At 35.5% G+C, this 21,514-nt stretch overlaps 1 protein-coding gene across 1 annotated transcript in view; it reads left to right on the top strand.

Moving 5' to 3' along the window:
- The window catches only part of LOC127945900 (D(3) dopamine receptor-like), a 138,454-nt gene extending 123,847 nt beyond the window's left edge, over positions 1–14,607 (top strand). Inside the window, exons 2-8 of the mRNA XM_052542012.1 lie at positions 482–782; positions 2,143–2,255; positions 3,440–3,576; positions 4,801–4,994; positions 7,737–7,808; positions 9,588–9,951; positions 12,797–14,607. Coding sequence (XP_052397972.1) covers positions 495–782; positions 2,143–2,255; positions 3,440–3,576; positions 4,801–4,994; positions 7,737–7,808; positions 9,588–9,951; positions 12,797–12,993 — 1,365 coding nt within the window. The 5' untranslated portion in view covers positions 482–494 and the 3' untranslated portion in view covers positions 12,994–14,607. The remainder of the gene's footprint in view (positions 1–481; positions 783–2,142; positions 2,256–3,439; positions 3,577–4,800; positions 4,995–7,736; positions 7,809–9,587; positions 9,952–12,796) is intronic.
- The last annotated feature ends 6,907 nt before the right edge of the window (positions 14,608–21,514 follow it).

Raw genomic sequence — 21,514 nt, 5'->3', positions numbered from 1 at the left:
TGAGCCCGGGTGCGAGGGCCCGATCATCGCTGCTTGCAGCTTTAATTATTATTGGAGCTGTATGCATCTGACATTAATCAGTTACTTAATCCTACTTAAATCAATGTGTGCATTATTAGCCTTAAGGTATTAATTTCTGAATCTATTATTATCTAAATGTAAAGGGTTGCTTAAAATGGACTGGCGACAAATCAAGCATGGACCACCAAATGAGCCTTTGCAAAATAGATTTTATGATTACTTATTTTTATTGCTGAATAGAATTTTCAAAGATATAAAGGCTGCACTTTGAATCAGAAAATGCCATCGGAAGTCACCGCACACTTGTCATATCTCAAGCAGAGTCTCTTTGCAGAATATAAAATCCAGGGACGTCAGCATATAAACAAGATTTCAGACACACTAGAGATGCTACAATACAGTATATGTTGTCAAGACTGTGTTTTGATCCCTCAAAGTCAAAACTCTTCTCTCTCCCCAGATCCTTCGCACTCATGGCAATGTTTAGCAGCAGTGAATGGCTGTGGAATGACACAGAACATTCTCTCACCCCTGGGGGAAACTACAGCTTGATATCAGGAATTGAAGAAGTGAAGAGGAATTACTATGCCATGCTCTATTCCATACTCATCCTGGCGATTGTGTTTGGGAATGTTCTGGTGTGTATTGCTGTGCTTCGAGAGAAAGCTCTCCAGACCACCACCAACTACCTGGTGGTCAGTTTGGCTGTAGCTGATCTCTTGGTGGCCTTACTGGTCATGCCCTGGGCGGTCTATTTGGAAGTGAGTACACAAGAAGATACAGTAGCAAATAGTTCAGAGTGTTTCTGTATTTTCAACTATTACTACACAGTACTAAAAAATAAAAGTTCTGTATTGGCATTGATGGTTGCATGAAGAATTTTTAAAATTTTGAAAATCTTTCCATTGGACAAAAGCTTAGTTATAGTGGAAAAAGGTCTTTAGATATTAAAATGTTCTTTAGACTACAAAATGGTCTTTTAAGACTGAAATATTCTTTGGTAACCAAAAATGGTTCTTCTATGTTTTGGGTGATTTGCTTTAACAGGCACTTTATACCTAAAACATAAAAAACATCCTTATTTACCAAAGTTTGTTTACAAAAACATAAACAGGAACTCGAATCAGTGGATCGTTTTTTTAATATGTTCATTTACATGAACCATCCGAACAAACCGATTCACTAGACTGAATTGGACTTTGCAGCGTTATATATGAGATATGAGCCGATTCACTGAACCAGACTTCCGACTTTGCATATGAATCAGAGTGGCATTTAAGATGAACCCATTTGGACTGAATCAGACTTTCAGATGCTACATATGAGAGAGAATGGGAGGACATTAAAAACAGTGATTGTTGAAAAAATTGAACTGTAAAAACAACTGAATTACTGTCAGGCTACAGGAAAAAAAAGGTAAGTTGTGTCATTTTAGGCCTTATATTTAGATGTGTTTTTGGTGATCCATTTACAAGCAGTCATGATTGGGGTTTGAATGTCTGCCATTTACGCTGTAGAACAAGTTCAAGTATCAGCAAGTTATGGTTACCACAAATTTTAATTCACTCAAACTGTAATACCTCATCTAGGGAACCAAGGTGAATTAGTCTGCCGGGTTTTGCCGTCATCCTGCAGCACTCTATTTGAAAGCTAATTGACTGGAGGGCAGCAGAAAAGATTTTAATATTAAATGTTAAATTAATTGCAAATGTTTGCACTTGGTTAAAAGTCTTAAAATATAATATTATTATATTAAAATGTTAAATTATATTATATATCCTGAATGCATACTCGGTTAAATTTGGCTGCACATCTCTTGAATACCTGCAGGAGGCATTGTCCTGTTTTTGATTAGTGGCAGAAAAGAAGATCTTCCTGTCATGATTCACTACACTTAGCAGTCTGATTCAGGAGCGTGTAGTTCATTAATCTCTGCCGGAGCCTTATAACACCTCCCTTTCCACTCGAATGGCCGTTATTGTTGTAGGGATAAAAGGTGGGACTCTCTAAAAGAGTTCTCTTCTTCCTTAAAGTGGTGAAACTATATCGGTGAGGCAGTGTGGCTAGAAATAAGCAGTTTTCATCAACTTCTTTTAATATTACCCTGTTGTACCTATGCAGGTGGTCGGGGGAGCTTGGCTCTTCAGTCGCTTGTATTGCAACGTCTTTGTGACTTTGGATGTGATGATGTGCACTGCAAGCATACTCAACCTGTGTGCCATCAGCATCGACAGGTAGGGAGTTAATGCACCAGTTTTAAGTTATAATGTAAAATTACAAGCTTCTCATATCTGCCTAGAAATCTTCCAAAAAATGGGCACCATTCAGTTCCACTGTAAGTGTCTTATGGTACGGTTACATTAACAAAATTTAGAAATCAAAATTGTCTAGGGATGTATGAAACACTGCTCACACAGATGTCTCTTTAAAACGGACTGTGGCAAATTCTGATATGAATCAGTTGCGAAACCGGCATGGGGAAAATGTTTGCACTGACGCAAACTTCCTTATTGCATGGATTCGTATTGAAATTTCTGCATTTCGCCAACAAAAATTCCAAGATCAATGATGTGACTGCACCCTTTATTATATATAGCACGTTAACGCCGATAACGGCCCACCAGTGTAGGCTAATATATATATATATATATAGATATAGATATAGATATAGATATAGTGGTAATCAACATTATCCCAGAAATGAACCCCATGTATTCCTTTTATATGATATCAGCAAGTGACAGGTGCATCATTAACACCTTCATACATAGAGCACAGAGGGGTCCTTTTTTTAATTTTGATTGCATGGCATGAGTGTTTAATAAGTTGGGGAATGGCAAGGGTGAGATGCTGATGATCATAAAGGATATAACAGAAGGGCTGAGAGAAAACGATTTTGTAAAAAAGACAAACCTGTATGTGTAGGGAAATATTCAGAGACATTTAGGTTGATTATGCCTTTCAGACTGGCCTGATTCACCCCTCTCTTTCCTCTGTGGTATTCTTTACTTGTAAGAGTAGTGTGCTGCAGATATAAAAACATTCACAAAAAGCTAATACAATTGCATTTGTATCATCCTGTTGAAAGGGTCAAGTATAATGAATCCCTTTTCGGCATATAGATGTTGTGAATTCTCTTTCAGTACAGTGACATACATTAGACGTATACATTTTTAATCAGATATTTTCTTTTCAATGCTTCATGTCAGATGCTGAAAAAAGCTTTGTAGTGAAAGCTTATCTAAAATTGGCTTTGATCTCTTTTTTTCATATCAGAATGGGTGGTATATAAAAAAATTATTTGTGGGGTCATTGAAAATATTTGTTTAATCTTATAACTTTTCATGCATCAGAGAGTGTGACCTTTTTCTGATCAGTATTCCCATTTCTCCTGAGGTTAATTCTTGCTTCTGTGAAGGTATACGGCTGTGGTGATGCCAGTGCTATACAACACCACCCACAGCTCCCGCAAGAGGGTCTCAGTCATGATTGCCACAGTTTGGGTCCTCGCCTTTGCAGTCTCCTGCCCCCTACTGTTTGGATTCAACACTACAGGTGAGCTTCTGTATAGTGTTTTTCCAGCTCAACTAGTGGGTTGTGACTCAAAAACAGGTCATAGGTGTTCTCATACAAGGACAAATAATGCTAAATAAAATGCAAATGCATGCAAATAACCATATATACATGCATAGTTTGTATGCCTAATACAATCTGCTTTCTGAAACAACAGCAGTTGAGAACCAGCACTCTTAAAATCACGTGAAGGCCGTAATGAATAACAAATGGGTTTGGAAATAAGAGTGACAAATTAAATCAAGAGATGTTTGAGAATCAGTATAGGGGAGTAAGATAAAAGCAACAAGGCTTTAATTGCAAGACAGTGAATCTGTGAATTCACCTCAGACCGTACATAGAAGTCATTGTGAGGCAACTTTTTTGTAGCAAAACATTTAGTTTAGTCATGTTGTTACAACTGTTTCGGGTTAATGCTGTTGAGATCCTCATTATTTTGTGCCCCAAAAAAATAAAAAGAATTCAAAATGAATAACATCACTTGTCACAATAATTGGGGGTGGGATATTCTCATTCTAGAGCATTTGATTGGACAAAAATCTGTGTTGTACATGATAAGTCTGCATTATTAATCTAGTTAGCAATTTTAGTAGTTTGTAGTATATCTATTATAAGGGTTTCTTGACTGTGAATCAACTACTTTACATGATCTTTAATTTGATAATCTACAAGTAGCTTCCTCAACCATGTATTTTCAAAATACAATAAAGCAATAGAGTATTTATCTTGAGGGTTAATTTTATAGCTATAGCTTTCAGTGTGCTTCTATCAGATGTCGATAAATTAGGTTACGAAGAAATTAACCAACCATTTAATTAGAGTAATCAGTTAATTAGTTTCACGGTGAGATATAATGAATGTCATCTCTCTCACACACACACACAAGCCTCCTAGATATGCTTGTGATTTGTTCTGCTTTAGCGGCATGTATTGCAGATGGGAGAGAAGGACTTTGAGGGTCTAATTATGCTGCCGCAAAAATAATTATACATATGTATCACAGATTACTGCTGATAAGAGTATTGATTATACTTCCAACATAGCTTCCTACATCATAACATACATCAACACTGACTTATACTTAATATCTGTGATTTTCCATGTTACACAATGGAATATTTTACTAGCTTTATTAAAGCAAACAAAAGATTCACAAGACGAAATGCCCTGCAATGAATGATGAATATGCGTGTCTGTTTTTTGCAGATGATCCGGCAGTGTGTTCGATTTCAAATCCTGATTTTGTTATCTATTCCTCTGTGGTGTCGTTTTACTTGCCATTCATGGTGACCCTTCTGGTCTATGTGCGCATCTACATCTTTCTCAGAAGGAGGCAGAAGAGAATCACCTTCCGTCAAGGCAGCAGCAAAGTTCAGCCAGCATCCGCACCACTATCTGCGGTAAGAGTAGATATTCTCACATTTCACGTCCACACATAATCTCCTCAACTGTTTCTGATTCTGTTCTGTACTTAAAACACATTAGAACATAATCACTAGAAATGAACAACTTGGATCATTAGAGCCAATCCTGGATCAAAACTCTGTATTACATTTCACATAAATTCAAATAAACTTGGGAACTTGGTCTGTCTTTGTTATAAAACATTACATTCTTGTTTTATTCATTGAAACAACTCTCCAGAATAGCAGATTGAGCCTTTGTATCATTGCCTTTTTGTGTAAGTGAGATGCGCAGTCAAGTTCCAACAAAGAAATTCGGCAACACATCCTAGGAATTTTATTGCAAGATTTAGTTCCAGCGAACTGGAGCAAAATTTGATATGGAGAAAATTTCTTTGTAGGCTGCCCTGAATAATTTCTTCCTATTAAAAAGACACTTTTCCCCATTCTATCTCATTTGAATAAAGAAAATGAAATCCAAGCACAGACTTGCAAATATGAGCTGTAAATTTGCATAACTGGGTGATTTTGTACTGTTCATATTTTTTAAATGAAACAATCAACAATAATTTAGCTACTTTAAAATGAAATTTATAGTTTACTCATCCTCTTCTCATTTCAAACTAGTGTGACTTTCTTTTTTTCTGTTAGACAAAAAAGAAGATATTTTTTAAAAATGTCTTCTTTTTTTTTTGTCATTACAAAGAAAGTCACTGAGGTCCAGTGTTATTTTAAAGGAGTCATATAACGGGATTTTAAGTTTTCCGTTCTTCTTGGGAGTGCCACCGGCGACATGTTGTGGAGACACTGTTTCATTGTGAAAGCGAAAATACTTTGTTTGGCCTTCCAAAAGAGGACACAACTAGAAATCATTGTTGTATTTACAGGAGGACTGTTTCCTGATCCTGGGAGAGAAGACTACAATGCGTACATTTACATATGTAAAGGATTTGCCACTGATGATTCAAATGTGAGATTTGAGCAGTGTAGTGTAGTGAGCAGCAGTTCTCAATTCCAGATAACTGCTTAATTATTAAAAAAAATAATAAAAATTGTATAGCCTAAATGCACTGCAAGTCGCTTTGGATAAAAGCGTCTGTTAAATGCATAAATATAAATGTAAGTGCCCTGAAAAGTGGACAACAAGGATATTCCGGCATGATTCTATTCAAAGTGCACTGAAGTGTGCGAGACGTGAATTTAAATTGTGTTTATTTACAGAGGTATATGAGGTCACACTTGACCATGTGTGAAGACGTTGCACAGCGCAAATCCGTGAACTAATTTTCGGAAGAGAGATAAACAACAACAGTTTTCCCCTGCTCAGGGAGTAAGGAGCAATGAACACTGTGTAGGGAGGAACCATATCAATGGGAACAGAGCTCACTTCTAACAAGCTGATTATCTGAATTAGGTGTGTTAAGAAAGATGTGCAAAATATGCAGAGCTGGGGAGTGCGAGGACTGGAATTGAGAACCGCTGGTGTAGAGTAGCACTTGTTGTTTTTTCGTTTCTCCGATCACAAATGCAGACGTTTTATGTTTACACCGCGAGATGCAATGCAAAACGTAAAAACACAAGATATAAGTCATTATAATTCGTAATTATTTCCCCACTAGATAACAAATGGCTCGTTTGTAATGGGTTTGATTGTTTTTGTCTTGTAGCACTGGTGTTCTGACTGGGACACGCATCACAGTATGGTGAGGGGCGTAACATTTCACACGCTTGAGGCAGTCAGCCAATCACAACGCACTGGATAGCTGACCAATCAGAGCACATCTCGCTTTTCAGACTGATGAGCTTTGTAAAAATCGACGCATTTCAGAAGTTGGGGCAATAGAGAAGAAACAATAATGCACAGTATAAATGGAAAATAATGTTTTTTGAAACTTAAACCACATAAACACATTTCATTACCCCAAATACACAAAATAAAGTTATTTTTAGCAACATCATACGACCCCTTTAAAAAATGCCTTGGAATTTATAGCCTTATCTTTATATTTATAATTTTAGTGTACGGCAAAACAATAGTTTTAGTTTTAGGGTAAGCTGTCATTGTTAACTAAAACAACTAAAATGTCACTGAAATAAAGCTCAAATAAAACAAAATATTTGACAAATTAAAAAGCAAATAAAAAATTTGTTTAAAAAAGGTTTTTGCCTTGGCAAATAACTAAAATACGTTTAATCAATAAAATTACTGAAACTAAAACTGAAGTTAAAAAAGGAAAGAAAATAGAATCAAATAGAATTAATTAGACAAAAGCACACAATAAAAATATAACTAACTCAAAATAACTCAAACTAAAATGTAAATTTAAATGTAAAAATAAATGATAAAATAACACTGTTCTGGGTTCGCTACGTTTCTTTATCTTAGATGTGGCTGGAGAACATCGTCAACTGCCTTAGAGTCATAACAGATGATTCAGACAAAGCCTGATTATCAGTAATTCTGTTCAGTTAAGGTCATTTTGGTTCTTAATGATAATTCTATTTAAGTGAGGTAGATGATCCATTCCAGCCATATAATGGGCTTCAGTGAGACGACACAGTCAGCATCAACTGAAAAACTGATTTTTAATTATTTTTTTCATAGCGGCCTATTTCAGTTTCACTGCCTTGATCTTGGCATCTTTTACTCTCTATTTTTTTCTGCTCCTTAAATTTGTTTTACATGCTTTTGCATTGGCTTTGTTTTCCACCCGCTGACTCTTTAACATTTCTCCACAGGAGACGTGTTTACAAGACGATGCTCACAAAGAGAAAAGAGACCTTTCCCCCATCAGGATCAATGTGATAAATGTGCGTATACCATTGTTTGCCAGCATGTGTGTATAGAAATGTGTGACTGTTCTAATCTTGCATGAAATGAGGCTTCTCAGAGCAACAGAGCCTGTGAAGAAATCTTACAAGGTATTTTGAGATTGCTGGCAGTATTCTCCCTCCTGATTTAGCATAGCGAGTGTGCTTCTCTTGCCATGCCTCCACAGACTTCTCCCTTCGGCTGTAAACTGTGAACTGGAAACTTGAATGGCTGATGTATGGCCCCCAACTTGCTGTGGCTGGTGATTTCCTCCCTTCACTGGCACATTCTGTTTGTTGAAACCATTTGTTTCCACAGGAGTCACATCAAAGTTTTAGGACTAATAAGCTTTGGTATGGAGCCACAGCTGAGTGCCCCACAGCCCCTTAGTTGAGGCCTTGGGATCAGAGCTGTGATATAAAGATACTGGGAGATACTGATTAACAAAAAGAGGAGGTGCAATGTGATTGATTTGATATTTGCATTAAAGAGATATTTGCACTTTTGCAACAGGTGAGTTCAAAAGTTTAAGGTTAGTAAGCTTTTTTAATTTTTTTAATGTTTAATGTTAGTAAGCTTTTTTAAAAGAAATATCTTATGCTCACCAAGGCTGCTTAAAAAAACCTGCAACTTTACAAAATATTATTACAATTTAAAATACCTGTTTTTTATAATAATGCATTTTAAAATGTAATTTATTCCTGTGATGCAAAACTGAATTTTCAGCAGTCATTACTCCAGTCTTCAGTGTCACATGATCCTTCAGAAATCATTCTAATATACTGATTTACTGCTCATGAAACATTTCTTATTATCAATGTTGAAAACAGTTTTGCAGCTTAATACTTTAGTGGAAACATATTTGATTTTATATGAAAAACATATTTTTAAACATTATGACTGTCTTTTCTGTTACTCTGTTAAAAAAAACATACTGGCCCAAAACAATATAATAAAATAATATAAGAGAATATATTTTATAAGAATAGAAGATAATAGAAGAACATATATTTCTTCAGAAACATATCATAACATAACATATTGATAAAAAAAAATACTAAAAGTGACTACCTTTTTCTTTTTTTTTTTTATGTTTTACGTTTAAAACAAGATAGAACTATATATCATTAGGGTAAGAAAAATCCAATAAACCAAATTTAAGATATAGTTTAAAAAACAAGCATTAAAAGGATACATTTTAAAGAGGTTTTCATATTTTTAATGGAAAATAAAACTATTTTCTTTGTTTATTTTGTAGATTTGATAAAGACAAGTAGGCACAAAGAAAATTGTAAAATGTAAAAATATAACTGAGTGTAGGTGAAAGCTATTGGAAAACATACTGTAACTGAGAATGAATACTCACTGGGATCACAGAGTCTTTTAAATATCTTTTAAAAAGGCAATATTACTTTATATCCAATGGCAAGGTTATGTTATAGGAAATTATGCATGAGTTTAATAATATATTACTCGAAAAACAGCAAATGTGTAGTCAGTAGCCAGAGGATTACTGGTTCATTGCCCTTTCTTAAGGACTTGCAAAGTCAAGAAAGCAATCCAACACTAGGTCCAATGTGTAAGGCGGTGTGAAATCAGCTTCATATTGCAACAAAAATACTCAGTAGTCCTTGAGACGATATCATTCTATTCAAGGAAATGAGGACAGCATACCTCGTTGAGCTAATTAATTATAGAACAGACATACTTGCAGGAATAAAGATATTCTGCGCACCTTGAAGTTTGCATGCTTGCATTTCATCTCCCTATCTGTTCAGGAAACCAAGGAGCAGGTGATCCGTCCGCGGCTCCTCGCCAGCTGCCCATGGCGTAAGCGGCCTCAAACCGCCCCTGCCGAGAACTCGCTGCTGCCACCTGTGATCACACTGAACTACTGCAGCGTCAGCCAGGCGTCCTTTGCTCGCACTGAGCAAGATGCAAACCGTGAGGAAGAGGAGGGTGGGGGCAAGGAGCAGGAGACAGTTAGGAGCTGTGAGGTGAAGAAGTTGACAAACGGACACACACACACCTCCCTGCATCCACCTCGGCCCGCTCGCGTCATGGTGTGTCCCAGTCAGGTCCGCTGTAGAAGTATGCACTCCAAGGAAAAGAAAGCCACACAGATGTTGGCCATCGTTCTGGGTGAGACGCTTGCACTGCTTGTACTGGCTCTATTATTAGATTCCTAAAAAAAATAAATAATTATAAAACATTGTTTTTGTATTTCTGTTGTGGTTAGTTTCATAGAAATTCCATACTTCTCATGTAAAAGCATAGTTCACACACAAAAAAAAATATGAATTAATTTTTTCGACTGAACACAAAAGAAGAATTTGAAAAAAGTGTGTAATCAAACAGTTTCTGGTCCCCATTGACTTCCATAGTCAAGAGGGCGAGTAAATGATAACAGAATTTTTATTTTCGAGTACTCAATCCTTTTAAAGTGAAGACAGACTGTATAGTGCTTACTTTCACTTGTTACTGAGCTATTGAAATTAATACAGCGGATTTTTTTTATTTTTCAGTTTTCACTTTTAGCTCAAACTGGTTGACATAGTTTTGAAATTTTAAAGGTTTGTTAAATCGGTAATTTCATCTTATTATGGTTCTTTGTAAGACTAAATCTAAGATTAAAGTTTGAAAATGATTGGCTAACATGGTTAGAATGATTGCCATTCAGCAGTAAAGACATCATTGTAATATTTGCATGCTTTATTGTGTTTGATCTTCCTCCTTGCATTTATTTACATACTGACATGTTTTTTTATTTGTTACCCTGATCATCATGATAGCAGTAATACAATGATGTGACATTTAATTTAAGCAGAACTTTACATTCCATCTTGTTTTGGCCCAAGGCCATTTGTATTTCTAGTTTGCAAGGTTAAACTCACTTGTGTGTTTTACCTTGGTGCCCCAGGTGAGATCATATATGCATTTTATGATAAGTTGCAATAAATGATCGCAAAGATTAAATTGAAGTTCAAAGATACATAAGAATAGCTACATCATTATCAACACTGATATTCATCCCTCTCTCATGTCTCAAAGGAGAGAGAGGAGGTGACGGGGAGGGTCATGTCATTTATGAAATTCATCATCTTGCTGATTGATTACAGCGAATTCATTTTTATCTCGACTATTCCAAAATTGTTTTTCTTTCATATCTGGTGTCCTGACACCTCCCCACTTCAACCCGAACACATGCCATTATACTATTTTTTTTCAATTATTGATTCACATAGCTTCTCATCTGACATTTTGAAAGTGGGTTTCAGAGTCGCTCTCTGAAGCTCAGTCTGCGTCTGGCGTGTGCTACAGCTTGTCAGATTGCCAGCACGAAACCACCTGGGGAATATTGAAAAATCTGAATGCCAATAACTTCATAAATCACCTACAGAGTACAGTCAAATTCTAACCATCATATTAGTTTTATACAACATTAAGTATATAATAACCAATTTGGCTCTATTAGTGTTGACTGATGACCCATAAGTCGGTTTTCTGTGAAGTGTTAAATGACAATGATCTAAAATGTCTGCTTAATTGAGGAGGAAATTAAATCACGCTCATGGAGACAGATGCCTTGAATTGATGAAATGTGTGCCATTTGCAGAAAACACTTTAGAAGTAGAAGTTCAAAGTGTAGTTCATCCAAAAAGCCTCATGACTTTATTTCTTCTGTGCATCACAAAAGGTCAAGTTTGAAGAAATGTACTCTTAGCTCTTTTCAAAATGGATGTTGCCATCATGACCTGCTTGATTCAGAGAGTTGAACTCGAGAACTGAATCAATCTGATTCTTAATTAATCATTTAGTCTACTTTTGTGGACTGGATCAAATGATTAATTGAAAAGATCGGACTTAAAAGAATAATACATTAACAAATGAATCATTGTTGGTTTTGTGCTTTTATATACTATTGTTGTTTTTAGTTTTATTGGCTCTTTTAGCATCATCACAGGTACCAAAGGACATTTGTCATTAAGGAACGCTGATTATTTTGCTGTTACCATGAAATGCCAATTCAAAATGAAGATACAATTAATAAAATGTAAACAAAATAATAATAACATATATCATACGAATACACAAAATAGCTTTTAAAATATAAAAGTATCTATAATCATTTTGAAGTCTACACATATAGGGAATTTTTCTGTTTGATATCTGGGGATTTTCAGTCTGTCAGCCCCTCTCTGAGTGGTTCTCAGAGACTCAACTTGTATAGCTTCCTAGCAAAATCAAGGCACAGTTTTACTTTTCTCTCTACCTAGTGTGTACAATCCAAGAAGTAGGGAGAGGGAATCAGAATATCCTTGATACCTTTGACCGAGATCATTCAATGTCTGATGGAGATACAGGGCAGATGAGGGGTCCACCTCACCTGGGCTATAGTCACGTCGTCCACATTCCAGTGTCTTTGCTACTGAAGGGCACTGTTATCAGTGCTATCAAGTGCAATCAGTGCTAGGAAGTTTATGGGTCTCAGTATGGTTCCCTGAGCAACTCCACATGAGGGATATTCACAATCAGATATATATAAGGTCCACTTTTAAATTATGTTTTAAAACTTTTTAAAAGTTTTAGTAATTGTAATTCAGCTTTCATTTTTTTATGTCAGTTAGCTGTAATTAAGTTAAGTGTTTTTAAGTTGTACTTTATTTCATTTCCCCTTTATTTCAAATTACTGAAAACTAGTTTTAGTTGACGATACCAACACAGAGGAATTGTTACCTCTAAATGTGATCTGTTTTTCACACAAAGCTTTCCTTTGGCTTTAAAAGTTGTATTAACCACTTTTATGGATCTTTTATATCCTTTTTGACACTTTAAAGCTCCAGTCCTAATTTATTGTAATTGAATGAAAGAGAGTGACCAGCACATTATGCAGTTAATAGTGTCACACTAAAAAAGAAGATCATGTTATGTGTGAATCATGGTGAACAGTTTCATGTATCTGTTTATTCATTGTTTTTTCTTGCAGGGGTTTTTCTAATATGCTGGCTGCCCTTCTTTGTGACCCACATCCTAAACACTCACTGCAGAGCTTGTCATATTCCTCCTGAGGTCTATAGCGCCTTCACTTGGCTCGGCTATGTCAACAGCGCTCTCAACCCAGTCATCTATACCACGTTTAACACTGAGTTCCGCAGAGCCTTTATTAAAATCCTGAGCTGCTAAACCATTGGCAGTGCTCCCATATAATAATCAATGCAGCTTCCAGACATTATGGATTCCTTTTTGGGATGCAAAGTGCCATATTGCCAAACTTGAAAACTTGAATATGCAGAGGAGATTAAAGGCCTTGAACAGTCTGAATTTGTTCAAGGGGATTTCTAATTCACTACTTGTGATTACTGGATTAGTGTTCATCTAAATCTTTTTCAAACTCTATAGCTAACTTTGAGATGACGGACCTGGAATTCCAGTTGGTGCTTTACATCCCACAACAAAGCCTAAAATATCTGCTGGACCTTATTCTCCATCTCACCACCTTGTTGCATGCAGAGCGAATTCTGAGGTCATCATGTGTTTGCATGTGTTACACCGCTGAATGAAACTGAATTGGGTAATCTATTTATGTGGTTACAAAGGCTAGAGACTTGTCAAAGGGACCATAAAACCGTTGGAGCAAAGGAGCGTGAAGTAGTAAAGGATCCAACACTGTGTTGTGCCTTTAATTGTTTCTCCCTCCTAAGGCCAGGTTTCTTGAACCAACTGCCTCAGAATAGAAAAGAGAAGAGATGATAATGATTGTTATGGATAAAACATGATATTGTGCTGTGAACTAAAGCTATATTGAATCCCATAAGCCCTGATGTCATCTGAAATATACACACATTATGCCTCAAGACTGCATTTATTTAAATCAAAGTGACTGTTATGGAGAATATGTACCCATGGTCTTCTATCATGTTTAACAAAATCTGAACTAGTAGTCAAACACATTTTACACAGTATTGGACCACAGGTTCTATAAAAGTGATTTTTTTTGTCTTACCCAATGTATTATTCATGCCTAGGGAAAGAAACATGTCAGAAATACAATTGCCAGGAAAAAATAGATGCATGGTGCCTTTGCATATACTACGTGCACAAATAATGGATTGGAAAGACAAAAGCTTTTAGTGGTTGAAGGAGAAATATGAGGAACATAACCTCAAGAAGAGGAGTGTGTGTGAAAGTAGATAAGTCAGTTTGTTGATTTGAAGTGAGTGAGTGGAAAGGTGCCAATGAGTGAATTAAAACAAGCGAATTGTTTGGCTGACAGCGTGAATGACTGTGAATGTGACCAAAAGCTTTTAGTAGACAAGGAAAAAAGAGCTCTGAATTTCAACCGGCATTGAAAGTGAGCTCAGCTGGAATCCGACTGATTATATGGAAAAAGATTTTGAAAAAACATCATGCTCAAGTGTGGCTTGACCCAAATTGTAGCGTTTCCAGACACACGCTCTGCATGTGTGCCCTAATGAGTGTGTGTGATAGCTGGTACAAAAGCGTGACAATGTGAGTGATGGTTTCCTCTCATTAATTACTAAATGATGGCGAGACTCCAGTCCTCTCCTGAGCGCCGGCTTTAGTTTGTGTGGTCCGGCACTCTCACAGAATCATGGCTCTAACTTGCTAAGTGACAGATAATGAATACAAAATTGGCGTTTCTCTCAACAAATCCGTCCCTCTTTCTGTTCTCAGCCCCTTCATATCCTGTGTTGTGTTACTACTGTAAGTGCATGTGTACTGCTGTCTACACAAATAATTGCCTTTTAAGAACAATAAAGTTGATTAAGTGAGTAAGTATCTGTCTAACGCACTGTAGACCCCAATCTTGCTGCATTGTGGACCGGCTTTAGTTAACAAAGGGGTCTAGTCGGTTTGCAAATTGTTTCTTTATGAGAGTGTGCGTATACATGTTTTTGTGGCTGAACCCCTGCCGGGATTTGTTCTAAGCTCAAAATGGAGGTGGGCTGTTGGAAAGACTTGTGAAATCTTGTTATATAAGCTTCTGACTTTCCCATTATGCCTCTGTCCAGCCACCAGCCCATCACTAGACAGAACAACCTAACTCAATCACACCTGGAAAAAAGGGCCAATATGGGACCTCTCCATATCACACACACACACACACACACACATCATACATCTCTAATGTTTTTATATACAGCTAATTACTATAAACAAATGGAAGCCCATTTCTGTAACAAGAAAAATAATCATGCTTTAAATAAAAATTGTGACATACAAGGTCAATACACTATGATTATGAGACAAACTATGATATAAACTATGATGTTTTTGGACAAGATTTTTATATCATAGGTTTAACCTTTTAACCCAAATAAATGTATTTACTTCTGGAGACAGATTTTTTCTATTTTTTAATTAGAGATGCAACAATACGATAATCCAATAATTAGTATGATCAATAACCACTGAAATTACTATTCTATACTATTTTGTGTAAATAAACTAAAGAAAACTAAACCCGATTGTTTTTAAAGTTACAAGTGAATTTATGCATGAAAACATTAGAAATTACTGTATTAAAAAGGCTATTCATTTAGAAATTTGCTAAAGATTATATTTAACAGTGTCAATTATTTAATAGTGTTTGAAATATTAAATGACAACAAAGGTATCATTTCATATTTAAATCCCTAAACTCCTATATAAGCAAAAGTAATATAAAACAACCCTCCATTACAGTATGCAAAAATTATTTCAGGCGCTTGACATTTTGACAACAAGGGGAGGTTTGACTGCCTTTAAAGAAAGACAGCATAACACATGTCTTCATTGCGTGTAGTTAGATTTAACATTAAAATAGACACAAACAGAGGATTGTATTTGTCTCACTGGTGACAGTTAAAAGACTATTGGATTTACCTTATGCTTGATGTGCTAGAAGACAATCAGAGGGAACTAAAATAAGTCGCCCAATTACAGGAGGACAATAGCACAGCTGGAATCCTGGCTCTCTACAGCCAAATTAAAAGCATTTGCACACACACTTAAACATGTATGAGCATGCATTTCGAGTAGCCTGTATGTGATTAAACTAGTAAGTGAACCTCAGCTGGCTAGTTTTGAGACCAACGTCACGTCGAGATGCTTCATAAGAGTCGGTTGTTTATAAAGTGTCCTGTGGTGAGCTTATACTGTAAATCTGTGCTGTTGGGAGACGGGATGATGGTCGTTCGTTACCGTTATCTGCAGCAGCAGTGCTGTGCACATTCTAATAATTATGCAAATCTCCCCCAATCCCCTGGAAAAACTGTCAATGGCTATAAATAAACTCGGTTTGATGCCCTTGTCAACCCGAGAGATGCGTCTTCATGACCTGCACCACCCCTGTCCCATTATCTGCCCCGCTTTATCCTCTATCTATCGTGTGATAAAAAGAGGAGAGAGGTGAAACTACTTTCCTTACGTGACTACCATATGAAGCTCCCAAAACAATGCATTTAAAGTGATTCATTGGTAGCTGAGTGGAGAGGAGAATTTAAGGGCCCATTTATCTCTACAGCCTCAAGGTCTCCTCCGATAAACCACACTGACCGCATGTTCTGGTTAACACACGTCCTTGGTTTTACTACAAACACAGTGATTATATTCAAAAGTTTACTGTAGTGCATTTCTTTAATTTTATATTGACCCAACAACATATGATGCTGGTTATCATTTGGCCATTCCAAGACCAGAAAGGATCTATTGGAGATGACAGTGTTAGTTGTGCTGACTGAAGGGACTGAAATGAGATGCTGTCAAACGCAATTTAGCTCTCAGTGGACTGCACCACAGACTCTGTTCCTCGCACTGCAGTTCTCAATTAACCACCTTTATAGACCCGTTTAGTCTCCACAACTGCAGCATACAGATTTGCATTAGAATTGGCTCAGGTAATCATCGTCTGGGACTAATGCAATAGAATTCAGGGATGGAAATCATCAGCATGTTATCACTTGGAGGAAGCACAGAAAAGTGGAAAGTTTAAGCATTGCAAAAAGTATACAATAATATACCATAGTACTTTGATGTATACCATGATAATCATCATATTTACATGGTAGTCCAATGTAATGGAATAATTCACCCAGAAATGAAAATTTGCTGAAAAATGTAGCTTACTAATTCTCAGGCCATCCAAAATGTTGATCAGTTTGTTTCTTCAACACAACAGATTTGGAGAAATCTAGCATTAGATCACATGCTCACCAATGGATGATGCTCATGCTCATCAAGGAAACTTTGTTTCCATCCAAATTCTACTCTTGCAAAGCATGCTGGGGACTGGTAATCCAATTCATGGATACATGATTTTGAGGGGGCACATAGATTCTGTGCAAAAGACCCAGAATTCCTAGCGACGCAACTGGATGTTAAGCACAGACTAATTATTTTTTCTTTAGACAATGATTCATGTTTGATATTTTGAGCTGATTTTAGAACATTGTTTTTATTTGTCATGTGCCTCCTGGCAACCATGTGCATTTTTCTGCATTAGTTTGTTATGTTGGGAATGACATGTGATCCTCAGTCATTTAGTGAAGGCCGTTTTTGTTTCTGTTGTAATGTAAGATAGCTACTTAGTGTAGATTTTAAAACTGTAATCTGTATTTCAGCCCTATGCTGTAACAAAAATGACAGTTGTAGCAAAAAACGGTGGTCTTTTTTTTTTTTTTGGATTGTTTACCATAGGCCCTACATGGCAAATTATTCATATTAATTTTTCAAGCCTTTCTGGGCCAGTTACATTTCAAGACAGACTTTTCCAACATTACCTTCTGAATATTGTCATATTTATAGGCAAAATGTGCTCTATTAATAAAAAGAGTGGTCCTCATTACCTATGCTAACCCTCATTCTGTCAATACATCTCACAGAGCAAAATAATATTTTATTTAATTTATTAAAAAATAAAAAAAAAATTGTTTTTACGCATATGAATGAAGCAGCAAACGTATCTTTAAGCAGCTCTGATGAGGTCCTGGCACTTTAGTTTTCACACGAGTCGCTAGTCAACAAATCAGTCCCCATTCTTTACAGGGAACAGAGCAAATCCATAACTCAAGTAATTACCATGCAATCACATTCAAAGTTTTAATAATGCTGTTAATTACTCCCACGTTCATCACTCACCATGATGAGCCTGTCATTTCTCTGACAGGGATAATTTTTAAGCATCCTTTACACAAGTATGGCATAGCTACTCTACTAGCTTGGTCACACACATAATTTATTTTTATATAAAGGTTTATGCTAAAAAAAGATATTCTATGCTCTGTTGAATTTAATTATATAAAATTTTATTTTAAATTACTTATTTTACTCTAACTCTCTCTTTTTCTCTCTCTCTATAAATATTTACATCATATTTATTTTCTCCTCTTTTATTCAAAAATATAGAAAATATAATTTAATGGAAGAGTTGTGTCCAAACTTTCGACTGGCAGTGTACAATGATATTCATTTTGGCTTCTAAAGTAAAACCAATCTATCTATCTATCTATCTATCTATCTATCTATCTATCTATCTATCTATCTATCTATCTATCTATCTATCTATCTATCTATCTATCTATCTATCGAGATAAATATTCATGGACAGGATAGCTATAGATAACCAGTTGCAGTGGGTGAGGAGGTCAAATGTTTTAGTATCTTTCCATACTGATATTTTATTTCATTCCACGTCAGCATATTGATTTTTAAATGGCAATATAATAAAATCGACTTTAAAATCAACATTTTGCCTCAAAGTCTTAGCAACAGTGAAAAGTCTTGAGCGTAGGTTTAGTCCTACTAGACAGACCACACTGAATCTGGACACATCTGTTGTAGTGTATTATTTTGTGGCCAGTTCTATCTGCTGGTTTATAGAGAACCGGGATATAGTAAAACATATTAGATTGGAGATGACTGATGAAATGTGGAAGGAAATCAACAGAGAGTCTCTCTGAGCAATGCTTGTTAACAGAAGTAGATAAGGACAATTAAGGTTTATAGGTAAATTAATCGATCAGCAGATCTGATCACAATCTCTGCAATAATCCAATGGATCAGAGCATAGAAGTAAATATACTGACCTGCAATCTCAGCGCACCCAGTCATTCTTGTTACACAGAACCTGTTGAACAAATTAAAGAATTTGCAGAATTGTAATATTTAGTCATTTAAATATTTATTTCTGTAAATATTTCAGACCTTTAGAAATAGGCTCTGGTAAAGTTCAGGCTCCTAAATTAATTACATAAAAAAAAAAAAAAAAAGATGAAAATAAATAGCAAAAGTTAGAAACATACAATGTAAAAAAAATAAAAATTAAATAAAAAAAAAAGATTTTGTTGAAGTTGTAAATAAAACAAGGATCACTTGATTATACCTTTTATAATAAATAATTAATTATTAAATTTGATAGTAATTTCTGAATGAAAACTGTTACTACACCAAATTTTCTCAAGTGTAGAGATGTTGATGTGGAGCTTCTTTATAGCAATTTTGAATTATAGTTGTTTCTTTTATAAATGTATTTCACAGAACTGAATAGTTTAAGTTAGGTAAAGTGAGACAAATCAGTTAATATCACAAAACTTCACAAAATGTAAAAATGCATTGATAAAACTATTTCATTTTTTGTTTGTTTGACTTTTTCTGAAAAAAAAAAGAAATCACTTTCTCGAAGATGAAAGTGTTATCACAAAAAATTAACAGGATACATTTTTTTTTTTATAAATAAAGTTAGCACTGTTTCAGAAAAATTCACCCTTAAATTAAAAAAAATATTCAATCGTTTTAATAGCTATTTGAGTATAACTGAAATGCTATTACTGTTATAATTAATATTTTGACTTAGTTTTTATTTTTACTTTCTGTTTAAGTTGTATTTAAAGTTTTATTAATTTTGTTGCTGTGTTTTGTCATGTTATTTATCAAGATACTGAAAGCCATTTTTTTTTCTTTTCAGCTAAAGTTTATTTTTATCCTAGTAACAAAAATGTTTTATGGTTTTTTTGTTTGTTTTAATAGCCCTTATCATGAATTTCCCATTATTATTCGGTATGTACACATACACACACAAAAGCTGTCTTGTTCTAATTTTCACTGCTCCCTGTAGTCAATGAGTCTCTCCTATCCCCCTCTCACCACACCTCACTCTCGCTCCAGACGTGTTAAGAGACAGTTAATGATGAAAAGCTCTCTCCTCTTCTGACCAGGTAATGAAATCTCAGAATTCCAGACCATTAAAGAAATTTTACATGAATCTTCTGTAATACAGGGCTACTATCGCAGCAGTTAAAGGTTACACAGGTCAGAATGCCTGAGTGAAACATTCCAATGATTAAATTACTGTAGCATGAAAAGAAGATATTGCAGGTATTCAGGAAAGAAACAGAGATTCACACTCAGCACTTATGTAAAGGTGTATTTTTGATGACATTAACGCAATGTGCCACATTCTTTATGGACATTAGTCAGAGTAGATGGCCAATTTAATTTGACACAAATGAAAATGACACTGTGAGGAACTGCTGAATGAATTAGGGAATTATTTTTGAATGAAAATGAGAGAGAGCATAAACAAGCAATGCGACAATAAGTTGAACACCATCCAAATGCACCCTTTTCCCACTATATTTCTTTCCTGCCTGTCCTCAGATTAAGGAAATGAAGTGAGCGTCAGGCTGTAGGCAGTCTGACATGCTCCAGCTCTATATACATACAGTAATAAAACAACACTGCTTCATTTATAATGAGTGAATGTCAATTTTAAGTGATTAAATGATAAAAATGTGTAAAAAACATTATTGAAAAATGTCAGATAAAATTTAAATGATTTTATACATTTTAAAGGGGATTATTTTAACTTTGACAATGCATTGTTTGGGCCAAATTAAAAATGGCAAATATTTTTTCAAAGCTTTTCCTGTATGCTACCCAAAATAACTGAGACAGAATTCAAATCATTAGTTTAATTTCACACATAGTAACTTTATTGATCCTTAATGGGAAACTCATGTTAGCACACTATACAGTACTTAACTATTTACCCTGTCTGATTTATTCACAAGAATGCTGTGAATTTGAATGTTTCAGTTTTATTAACATCATACAGAGAATTGCCTTTGTGCTTAATTTGGCCAAATACCATCTTCCCCTTGTACCTAAATCCCTTATTGACCATCTTAAGACTTAGCCTTAATCCTTTTCTATCTAAGCCTTTATGAATAACATAAATTCACCTGTTTTGCCCAATAAAGGTAGTGAGGGGATTATTTCAAACTCATTTTCTATTCAGATAAACTCCATCCAAGATAAACAGATTACAGTCTTTAAGACCTTTGCTCACTTCTCCACAAAATCACAAATTCCCACTATCCCTATCTAAACCTTTGGTCTTCTGTTAAAAAACCAAACTTGCAACTGCTGAAAAAGGGGGAGAGGGAGAGAAAGTAAAGTAGGGGACAGATGATGGTGGATGACTGCTGTCCCATTTTTATAAACACAAATGGGGCATTTCCTACAAAGCCTCGATATCAGCTTTACCCATTCCACCCCACTGCTGTCTCACAGGAGATGTGTCCAACTTCACCTATATTTTAACTCTTCTAAGTGGAATCCTAAGTGGCTAAGTCTGCCACAGGACGTCTGGGATATTTCAAGGCACTTGCCATAAGTAGGTTACAAAATAGGGCCTGAAACTGTA

The sequence above is a fragment of the Carassius gibelio genome, chromosome A24, assembly GCF_023724105.1.
Source record: "Carassius gibelio isolate Cgi1373 ecotype wild population from Czech Republic chromosome A24, carGib1.2-hapl.c, whole genome shotgun sequence".
NCBI classification, from domain to species: domain Eukaryota; kingdom Metazoa; phylum Chordata; class Actinopteri; order Cypriniformes; family Cyprinidae; genus Carassius; species Carassius gibelio.
Note: the sequence above shows the minus strand (reverse complement) of the source record. Positions and strands in the feature narration are given on the sequence as shown.